The sequence below is a fragment of the Lampris incognitus genome, chromosome 2, assembly GCF_029633865.1.
Source record: "Lampris incognitus isolate fLamInc1 chromosome 2, fLamInc1.hap2, whole genome shotgun sequence".
Taxonomy (NCBI): domain Eukaryota; kingdom Metazoa; phylum Chordata; class Actinopteri; order Lampriformes; family Lampridae; genus Lampris; species Lampris incognitus.
In genome coordinates this window covers 102,988,957-103,000,583 of record NC_079212.1, presented here as the reverse complement: position 1 = coordinate 103,000,583, position 11,627 = coordinate 102,988,957, and the positions used below count along the sequence as shown (strand labels likewise).

At 41.4% G+C, this 11,627-nt stretch overlaps 1 protein-coding gene across 1 annotated transcript in view; it reads left to right on the top strand.

Annotated features, from left to right (window-relative positions):
• sec13 (SEC13 homolog, nuclear pore and COPII coat complex component) overlaps nt 1–11,523 on the top strand; it is a 16,091-nt gene extending 4,568 nt beyond the window's left edge. Inside the window, exons 3-9 of the mRNA XM_056302216.1 lie at nt 1,289–1,404; nt 3,304–3,455; nt 4,644–4,777; nt 5,056–5,189; nt 5,593–5,713; nt 8,194–8,340; nt 9,928–11,523. Of these exons, the coding sequence (XP_056158191.1) occupies nt 1,289–1,404; nt 3,304–3,455; nt 4,644–4,777; nt 5,056–5,189; nt 5,593–5,713; nt 8,194–8,340; nt 9,928–10,038 (915 nt within the window). The 3' untranslated portion in view covers nt 10,039–11,523. The remainder of the gene's footprint in view (nt 1–1,288; nt 1,405–3,303; nt 3,456–4,643; nt 4,778–5,055; nt 5,190–5,592; nt 5,714–8,193; nt 8,341–9,927) is intronic.
• The last annotated feature ends 104 nt before the right edge of the window (nt 11,524–11,627 follow it).

Here is an 11,627-nt window from a genome sequence, read left to right as displayed (position 1 = left end):
ATCCATTTTGGAATAAGGCTGTAACATAACAAAATGTGGGGAAAGTGAAGGGGTGTGAATACTTTCCGGATGCACTGTATGATGTTAGATTATCTCAGCTGATCAAATCTAGAATCCTGTCACCAACATATGTATGCTAGTGTATCTATTTGAAGAATCAAGAACAATTTATTGTCATTTCTATCATGTACTTGAGTACACAAAAGAAACAATATTTTGTTTCACCCAGCCCACAGCAGTGCAACACAAAAGATAAAAACATATCCACATTTCCAAAAACGATACCACCAAAAACATACAAAAACAGAGAGAACAAAGCCAAAAAAAAAAAAAAAAAAAACACACTCAGTTAACAACACAGTCCATTCAGTGCAACACAGTCCAAAAAATACACTGTCCAGAGAATGAACGCCAGCAAGGATGATTGTCGGAACTGCTCGTCTGCTTGGGCTAGCAGTTAGCTTAGCCTGCTCCGCATCCTGTCAGACTGCCCTCGGTGCCTCCTCTTCAGGCGCAGGTGCAGGCAAAGCGGTAGTTCTTGGGCCCACAGGACACAGCAGACCAGGCTCCCTCAGCCGATCTAACACCAGCTCTCCCAGCCAGACACCTTCGACACACCTCCCCCGCGCTCCACACAATGAGACAAACGCAGACAAAAACACTGCACAGTTCATGCTATGTGAGATCGCTGCCAGACTGCCTCGGTGTTTCCTGTCGGGCACAGCTCCAAGCAGGGCCATCCACAGGATGCAGCAGATCAAGCTGTCTCAGCCAATCCAACACCAGCTCTCCCAACCATCAGATGAAAAAAAAAAAGAAATTTGAAGATCAAAATAAAAACTTCACATGATGATACAAACTTAGACGTAGGCATAGACAAAGACACTACATAGTCAGTACTGGGTGAAGCCGCTGCAAATGTGAGTTCGCGCCACCATCTTCCCACACCAGAAATTTTTTATTTTTGTATCATAAACTAACATTTTGCTACATATGTGCTTTCAGAATGACCAAATGTTGCTGTAAAAAAACATGTAATTTTGTCTTGTATCTCGCATAACAGATGTTAACCTTTTTTTTTACTACACATGGATACATACTTGAATTAATTATCCGTTCTTTGGTATTGGAATCCATAATGTCTTTATTTTTTAACCAGCCTATTTTAAAACTACTTTGTCAACTCCCTAATAAACTCTTGAATAACTGCAATTAGCTGAAATGTCAGTTTTGAAAAATGTGCCTTTTTTTCTTGCTCCACATCTTGTTGCGTTGTTCCATGTTTCAGCATGATGCCCAGATGGACTACTATGGGATACGACTGGCCACCTGTTCTTCTGACCGTACTGTTAAGATCTTTGATGTCAGGAACGGAGGACAGATCCTTGTGGCAGATCTCAGAGGGTAAGGTCATATGGTCTCAAATCCTCTGCTGCCATTGTACTCCGGAAGAGGGGTTATATTAACTAGTGATGATTGGTTTGAATCTACTTTTTTTAAATCAATAGATTCCACAGAAATTTGACATGTCCGAGTCAGGAGATCTAAATTAATCAAAACTTTTGAGCTTTTCAAACTTGTTGAGTTTTCAAGTTCTTAATGCATCTGGTACAAGTTCTCATGCCGTTTGACTCATACAGTGACTCATACAGTGCATTTAAAAGGGGTCTCATACCCGATCAGTGTTGTTATTTTCTTACTTATATTCCAATATTCAGCAGATATATCAATACATAACCTTTTAAAATATAATGTAACATTACTTCCTCAGATTTAGTTTTTTATTTTTGTTAATTTTCTTTCATCTACTGCGGGAAAAATGTTCTGTTGCAATGGCAACAACTGAAATGTTTTCTAGACAAATTCATTAGGTGGATTTAATATTTAAATGTAATAGTTAAAAGTTTGATGGAGTAAGTCGGTAGCATATTTTCTAGCTGCCAAAAATGTACCGTTCTCCAAACTGGCTGCTAGATGAAGACTACTGTTTAATACATGTTCACTTGTCTTATTCAGTAAGTCAACAGGTTGATGTCATTTACTGACATAACTTGTTTACCGTTGTCTATTATATTCAAACTTTAATGCTTTGTAGTATCACCATATGCAGCAGAACAAAGAATACAATGATTTGTTCAAAGGTGAACTGTTAATTCATAGCACTCAGCACTGATATTAATACCAGCCATCAGATAAGTACCAATCGGTTTTAACTATGTTTGCCGTGTGTTGACAACACCAATCAGACTTTCAGGTATTATTTAAAGGGTATATTCCATTAAATTTAGCTCCTATGAGTCAAATGAAGCTGGTGGATGAATGGCTAGTGAATTTTGAAGTTATAAGCTGCTGACTGTGGCCATAAGGAAAGTAAGTTAGTTTCTTCCCAGGATTAACACTGCATACAAAGTATGATTGTTCATGGCAAGTACTTCATCTATAGCAAAGGAGATCAAAACCCTGTCTTTCTACTCATTACCAACACTGTCAGTGTGGGTGTCTCTGTGCCCGTTTTTAGTTGTAATACAGATAGAGGGGGTCAGTAGGAGCAAGACGGAATACCTGTGTGAATGAGAGGGAGGACAGTGGAATGGTCAGGATGCAAGGACCGGAGGTGATGAAGGCATATGAGTTTAAATACTTGGGGTCAACTGTCCAAAGTAACGGGGAGTGCAGGAGAGAGGTGAAGAAGAGAGTGCAGGCAGGATTGAGTGATTTGTGACAGAAGGGTACCAGCAAGAGTTAAAGGGAAGATTTACAAGATGGTTGTGAGACCAGCTATGTTATGTGGTTTGGAGACAGTGGCACTGATTGAAAGATAAGAGGCGGAGCTGGAGGTGGCAGAGTTGAAGATGCTAAGATTTTCACTGGGAGTGATGAAGAAGGAGGATTAGGAATGATTATATTAGGGGGACCGCTCAAGTTGGACAGTTTGGAGACAAAGCAAGAGAGGCAAGATTGAGATGACTTGGACATGTGTGGAGGAGAGATGCTGGGTATATTTGGAGAAGGATGCTGAATATGGAGCTGCCAGGGAAGAGGAAAAGAGGAAGGCCAAAGAGGAAGTTTATGGATGTGGTGATGGAAGACATGCAGGTGGCTGGTGTGACAAAGGAAGATGCAGAAGACAGGAAGAAATGCAAACAGATGATCCGCTGTGGCAAACCCTAACAGGAGCAACCGAAAGTAATAGTAGTAGTAGACAGAGGGGGGTCGGCCTGCTATACTTTGTCATCTTTTTCACTCCATACAATACCTGGTCTGTTATTTTAAGATATCTGGCTGTCTCTCTTGTTTATATAGTCATGAGGGTCCTGTATGGCAAGTAGCCTGGGCCCATCCCATGTATGGAAACATTCTTGCCTCCTGTTCCTATGACCGGAAAGTCATCATTTGGAAAGAGGAGAATGGAGCCTGGGACAAGATGTATGAATATACAGGGCACGAGTCATCAGGTCAGTGTTCCTGTGTTTGTTTCAAGGCAACTTGTCGTAAAACAAAACTCGTAACAAGTATGCATGTATATGCAAATACATTTATGTAACCCTTCAGTCCTAATCTCATTCTTACTTTCGTTCTCTCTCTCTCTTTCTTGCTCATCTTTCTACTCATATATTTTCGAAATGTGTATGTGTGTGGTGTTAGTGTGTGTGTGTGTGTTAGTTAGTGTAGATAGCGGGACCGAAAACTAAAGCATTTATGATCCTAATTATTTTTGGAGGTGGTAGGTATTGTCTCAGAGAGTAAGGGAAAGATCCCAGAAAATTAAAACTATGCATAATTAATTATGCATAATTATGCAAAATATGCATTTTCTAAAAATGGCTAAAAAACATTTTTCTTGGCATTTCAGATGATTCCGAGCATTTGGGGGGAGGGAGTTGGAGTGGCGGGGGGGGGGTTTAGGGGCAGGGGGAAGGCGGTTAGCTGGCAGGATGAAGAGGAGGGAGATTTAGACGGGTGGATAACCAAACCGCTACATTGTAGCGGGGTTCTTCTAGTCTTACCTATAAATCGGTCTATTCATGATTAAATCAATGTTTTGGACTTTCCACAACCTTTCCTGTAGCATAATTTTTTTGTGTGCCTGTATCAGCAATGTCTGCTTCGGCTTCCTTTTCCTCTGATAATCTTTTTATTTATTTACATTATAATGACTGTTTGAGTTGAGAATTGAAGATGCTAATTTTTTTTTTGGGAGTGAGAACGAAAGACAGGATTAGAAAAGTGTATATTCGAGGGACAGATGCAGATGATCTGCTGTGGCGACCCCTAACAGGAGCAGCCAAAAGTAGTAGTAGTAGTAGTAGTAGTGGTATATTAGAGGGACAGCTCAGGTTGGATGGGTTGGAGGCAAACCAAGAGAGGCAAGATAGAGATGATTTGGACATGTGCGGAGGAGAGATACTAGGTATATTGGGAGAAGGATGCTGAAGATGGAGCTGCCAGGCAAAAGGAAAAGAGGCAGGCCGAAGAGGAGATTTATGGATGTGGTGAGGGAGGGCATGCAGGTGGCTGGCATGACAAAGGAAGATGCAGAGAACAGGAAGAGATGGAAACAGATTATCCACTGCAGCGACCCCTAACGGGAGCACCCAAAAGTAATAATAGTAGATAATGACCATGTTTGTTTCTGTTTACAGTGAACTCAGTGTGCTGGGGCCCCTATGATTTTGGTCTCATCCTGGCTTGTGGCAGCTCAGATGGGGCCATTTCCCTGCTCACATTCACCGGAGATCAGCAGTGGGATGTTAAGAAGATCAGCAACGCACACACCGTGAGTCACACACACAGACACATTTAATTTACACAGACAAATGGCTAGCACAGACAAAATGATACATATGTGCCTCTTTTTTTTTCAATTGTATTTTTAATATTTTCGTGTGTGACAGATAAGCTGCATCTTGTTTTGTTTCTAGTGTTTATTTTGTTTTATTCATGTTTAGCATACTATTTTATGCTATCATATATTGGTTGTGCTTAATAAGTACATTACATCAAGCTATGTGCTTGATGCTGTTATTGTCACTTAGTCTGTTCTTTGTGTCATAGATTGGCTGTAATGCGGTGAGTTGGGCTCCTGCTGTGGTCCCTGGCAGTCTAATAGACCAGCCGTCAGGACAGAAGCCAAATTATGTCAAACGCTTTGTCTCTGGGGGCTGTGACAACCTGGTTAAACTCTGGAAGTGAGTTTTCTTTTGGAAAGATTTTTTTAAATGGCAGTTCTCCTTTCCTCAGTCATTGTAAAAGAGAGTGGTAGAGAGAGAGGAGGACATCTTAAGCTGCATTCACCCTCACATTTAAAAGTGGAAAGTTGCTTGACACGTAATTTTGTGCATGCCTGCATGCGCACGTGCGTGTGTGTGTGTGTGTGCATGTGTGTCGAGGATTTTAGAGAAGGACCTATTTGGTTGCATAGCTCGTGTGGTGAATTTTGAGGTCATACTGAGTTGGGAAAGACTAACATGCTGCCTTTAAAGAGCATTTTGTGGAACATATGAACGTAAATGGGGCACTTTTGAAAGCCAGGAAAAGGTTGTGAAATGTACAAGGGACAAATTATCACTTACGTTGATGTTCCCGCTCCAGAGAGGAAGATGGCCAATGGAAGGAGGACCAGAAGCTGGAGGCTCACAGCGATTGGGTGAGGGACGTGGGCTGGGCTCCCTCCATTGGTCTGCCCACCAGCACCATTGCCAGCTGCTCCCAGGTAAGGCTTTAATGATGATCAAGGTTTCCCTATGGATGTTATAGTTCATGTTTTCAATCAACAAACACTTCAGCTGTCCAACTGTTGTCTATTCAGAGACTTTTTACCAAGACTAGTCAATGTATTGAAAAATACCTCTAAATTTGATAACGATGATGCTGTCTCCCCACCTGCCGCCAAATGACTGCTGGGATAGGCTCCAGCATCCCGCAACCCTGATCAGGATAAGCGGCTTGGATAATGGAATGGATGGATAATCATCCATAAATCCTAATTTTCCAAATAAAGTATGCATGTTTTTCAGTATGGATTGTGACAGATTGTAAACATGGTTCCTGTTGTCCCTTTGGGGACAACCCCTATATTTGTCCCTTTGGGTCAAATATAGGGGTGCAACGGATCACAGAACTCACGGTTCAGATCATATCATAGTTTTGAGTTGCAGATCCAATAATTTTTTGGATCGGGGGGGCAAATATAAACTTTGCTTTCCATTTATTTTGTAAAACATGAAAAGGTAGAAGGAGTAGGATTTGTCAGTTGCTGTTTGTAAAGACAACATTCAAAGTTGGCTCTTCCTCCCCGGCTCAACAACACCAAAAGCGTGCACCCCCTGACCGCAGTTGCCAGAACACATCCCAGTGTACAGACCAACTCCATGTTGCTCTTCATTCCCATCCTCTCCTTCAGTACTCACCAGCGGGTGAAAGCCAACCCCAGATTCACTCTCGTTTTGGAACAAGCTTTGTCCGCTTGATGTTTCACCTCGCTGTATTTGTGTCTTTTCGGTGCTGTTTCTACCATTGTCGTAGCTTCCTCTTGGATGCATACTGTGAGGGCAATTCATATATATTTTTGACCATGTATGATCTATACCATGTTTAACTTTGATACTAATAATAATAGTAATAATAATAATCATCATTACATTTATATAGCACTTTTCTAGACACCCAAAGCACTTTAGTCTATATTGCTTAGATAGATGCTTAAAGTTCATATGTAACAGAACAAAGGTATCCTCCCTGAGAGCGGTTAAGACAATGGATGGATGTTAACTGTTAGCTGATAGCAGAAGAATGTATGAGAAACTCACTGATTGTAGCAAGTCTGTACGCAGTAATTGGATAAATGGCCTTGGTGTGATGTGAGCAGGAAGACATGAGCTAAGGAGGGGAAGAACAGACAACTGCCCCATAAGAGAGACTGTGCTGTACTGATCGATACACTTAAGAATCTAGGCTTTGTGCATCTGTTCACGAACATATTAAAGTGTGATAAGATACTTTTGTTTTGCTCATTTAATATCAAGAGTGGAATTAAAATAATGCCACGACATGCTTACGATCGCAATCTGGCCCCTGGTCGCTACATTTTATAGAGTCCCACTGCCCAAAGGTTAACACCCAGAAATGTCTCGTATACCGTAAAATAAAAAAATACAGACACAGGACAGGCTCTCTGCAGATACAGACACAGCCACATATGTCTAGTGGGTCATAAGCAAGGCTCAGCGTTTTCGGTTTTTATTTTTCAAAGCCATCCAGCATGCCAAATTTTGCTACAAGAGGACACTGTTACATAACCTCACACGAACAGGAACACCTTTTGGATCTGTGGAAACATAAAATCTGGGTCAAAACCGATCTGCTCCTTTTTAAAAAATCTGGGTATTTTTTGGTGAATATCAGTAAAAACCGAAAACGCTGAGCCTTAGTCATTAACAATGATTGAGAGGGATTATTTTTGTATGAGTCTATATATTGATTTTTAGGAAAACCCTCTTTATGCCTTTAAAGCAAGAAACTTTTGCCCATGGTCTTAAATGAAAACAACAGTCACGATAGATGTCCAATGTTTGAATAAAATCTTAAAATATATAAAATATTCAATACTCAATTGATAAATTAAAGTGTAATATGAGGTATGATACCTTTTTTTTAAATGATGCGGGAGGCTTTTCAATTTCTTCTGCTCCTCCGCTAGCCATGATTGTCACTGTGCTTTTTACAACGAGAGCATCCCTGGGATTCAACATGCCCACTTCACTTGAACGCTCAACTGCTTTTCTTTTTTTTTTTGCATAATCAACCAATCATTGCACTTCAGAGTAAAACACAGCACTGTAACTGCATCAAGATTTAGAGAATTATTACATTAAAAAATAACAGTGGCAGTAAACTGTATTTTACTATGAAGGTTAAATTTTATAGTAAATCCGCAGTTCACATGCATGCCAAACCGTGGGGGGAAATCCATATGGATCAGGGATCAACTACATTCCATTACACCAATAGTAAAATGTGTGGCACTATCCTAATCTACCATCTGCAGAATCTGTGTCATAATTGTAATTATTGGCTTATTGTGAAGTGCATGATTCCTCATAGAGAACTTTAACCAACTCACTATACTTTCCTCACCCTCATGTTACTCTCATTCATTCTTCTTCCTCTCGTCTCTCCTCTTCTCAATCCCAGGATGGACGTGTGTTTATCTGGACATGTGATGACCCAGCAGGAAACACCTGGACGGCCAAACTGCTCCACAAGTTTAACGATGTGGTGTGGCATGTCAGCTGGTCTATCACTGGAAATATACTGGCGGTTTCTGGAGGGGACAACAAGGTACATTACACATTTACACACTGTTTTACTATCACTCACCTGCAGGTAAGAGGAAGTATAGGCTTATGAGAGAACGACACTCATACGCTCGAGTGGTGGTTCCAACCTGAGGTCCGGGCCCCCTTAGGGCAGCACCAGAGGTCATTTGGGGGTGGGAGGCCTTGACTTCTTCTCAGGTCGTCAAAGATGTATCAGGCATGCAAACTTGTCACCTTTCAGTGAAATTTGCCGTTTTAAAACCAGAATAGATCACCTATGTGGTATGTGCAGATCCGTTGAGAATTTTTTTTGGGGGGGGGGTGTGTGGTTGAGAGCCTGTCTACTTAAAGTGACTTCCATAGAAAGACAATTGACATCTGATGCTGTGGATGCATGTTTAGATGCGTGTGCATCAACTGTCAACAAAAGGCAGCAGCCAATCAATTTGCTAGTCACAGTACAGCATGAGCCCAGACCATCAGTCCGTGACTGGGTGGAAAAAGCTGAAATGAAGTTGCCACAGTGGCGCATGCCAGCAACAACTGCAGAGAATGCATCAACTGAAATCTAAAAATACCTGCCAGTTAGAAAACCTGAGGTAAGGGATCAAATTGGAGGAAATGATAATTGTTAGCAGTGTAGCTAACATTGCTGAGGGAGGATGTCAGGTAGTGGGAGGTGAACCGCACACTCTGTAAGAACATCCTGTCAGTGGGTACCACTGACAAGATGGGGACCACTGACAAATGCCAATGGCAGCAGAGTCTGCTAGAAAAGCGACAGCAGCAGAGCAAGTATGACTCAACTCACTGGCAGTGCTCAGGAGCCGCAAAAGGCAGACAGCTAAAGAGGAGAAGAGGGCAAGGCCGAGGCATATGGCAAAACTGCGAAAGCTGGCCCTTGAAACACTGGTCCAGGCCAAGAAGAAAAAATGACAGACCCCCCCCCCTAGCCCTGTAAACCCACCACCACCACCACCACCAGTCCTAAGACATAGGATACTCTTTCATAGTCACATTTGCAATTTTTTGAAAATAATTATAATTGGCCCTGTGATGGCCTGGCTGCCTGTCCAGGGTGTCTCCCTACCTGGCACCCAATGACTGCTGGGATAGGCTCCAGCATCCCTGCAACCCTGAGAGCAGGATAAGCAGTTTGGATAATGGATGGATGGATGTGTTTAGTTGTGTACCTGGGGGGGGCTGCCCTTTGTTAATTTTCTTTGTAAATGTGAGCTTATTGCATGTAAAAGTACATTTGCACCTTATAAATTAATACTTTGTACTTTAAATAATCTTGTAATTCTGTTAGCTTGTGACCAGCCCCAGAGTAATCCTAAAACACATCAGAAATGAGCATTTAGTAGCTTATTTAAAAAAAGGCCCGGACCCACCTAGCAGGTCTGTGTTTTTCTCTGCTTATGCATCCTTCTCACCCTTTTCACCCCTAACCAGTTTGCATGCCTGATAGATACATAAAACATGTTGCACAAAATCACAATAACTTATCATTTCTAAAAGGAGAACTTGTATAAATCTATTTAAACAGATGTTTTTATTGCATTTTCCCCAGCATTCTATATTTATGTGTGCTTCTTCTTTCTTGTAGGTGACCCTGTGGAAGGAATCGGTAGACGGCCAGTGGGCATGTATCAGTGATGTCAGCAAGGGCCAGGGAGCCGTCACCTCCATCACAGACACACAGCAGATTGAACAGTGATACCCACACACGGGCGGAAACAGAAAGACGATTGACTCTTATCCCAATTCTCAAATGTGGAATAGATGTTTTATAACCATTTAGAATGTCTGAACTCAAAAGAATAAAAAAACATGATCCGTTTTTTTCCCCCCCACAGAACAGGGCTATTATTAGGTCGTTTGATGCGGTCAAGCGTTAGTAGTCATACTGAAGGTCTGACACCTCAGCTGAACAGGTACAATTCAGATTGGAATTAAAACTATCCCTCTGTTATCAGAAGACAAAAGAAACATCTTTTTGAAGACCAAGTCTTATATATGCGATGTGTGTTTCCCTCTCTTTTTCATATTTGATATGGCACAGTTTGAAACTTAAAACACCAGTGGCTAATAACTTGCATCAGCTTCATTTTGAACAGCACTTTACAATTTGTTTTATTTTCTTCCCAGTTCAGACTTTGCCCAAGTGTGTTATATCGCTGTTCCAGACATGACCTAGTACAGGGCCACGCACCCACACTAACCCCAATCTCCATCTTTTATCGAATGAATCTTTACCTCTTGAAACATTCCGACTTCATCTGCAAAGAGTCATTTTTCAGTATCACTACGGAGTGTCCCATCATCCTCGGCAGTATTTATGTTGGCTTCCGGCTAACGCCCACACATACCAAGCGGTGTACCCAACAACATCACCTGTGTCATTATTTGGTGGTTTGAATTAAATCCTTCAAGCTGCTGTTCTGGACTAGTCATTATTTACCTGCCAAAATGCTAAGCAGGCAACACAAACTGCAAAAGAGAGGCTTTGTTGTGCTTTTTTTTTTAATGCAGACACTGGTGGCATAGTAAAAGGCTTCTCTATCAAACCAAGGGAGTTACCTTTATATACGGCATCCACCAGGTGCAAAACTGGCTTCACCAATGCATAAAGGCTTAAAACAATTCCTTGGCACCGTCCTAGGCGTGAGGATGACCTCAAATTTGCCAGACGTTAGCATGTTTGTGATTTTTTTTTTCTCAGTTTAAATATTTGACAATATGGAAGTGTTTTTAATATTTGGTGTAATTAAATAATGAAATGCAAAATGCCTTTTTTTTCCTTTGTACGTAAGCAGTTGCAAATGTGAATATATTAACAAACTGTAATGATTACAATTGCTGTCAGACATTTGCCCGGAAAGCCCAAGTTATTGAAGATTAAATGCTAGTTCATTTGTTATGCAAGATGCAGGATGAATGATTTTCTTGCGAGCTGTAGCTGTGCAGCTTGGACTCCGGCTACTCATGATCAACACTGCAAGTGCTATGAAGCATGAAGTTAGAGGGAGCTCATTTGTGTTTATTGAATAAAGGACAGAAAAAGGTTTTTTTTTTCTCTATATAACGCTGAACATCAGTCAGCCCTGATGCTCGGCTGTTGCCCCGGGTAAATGTGCCCACATCTTCGAACAGTTACGACCACATCCTGTATAATATGTCTGTGCCGAATAAGTTTCGCAACCCCAAGATCCATAAAATGTAATTCGGAATAAAAACTGATCATTGGTCTGAAAGTTGGGTTACAATGCAAACATACTTGAGAACGTATGCAGATCCATGCACTTG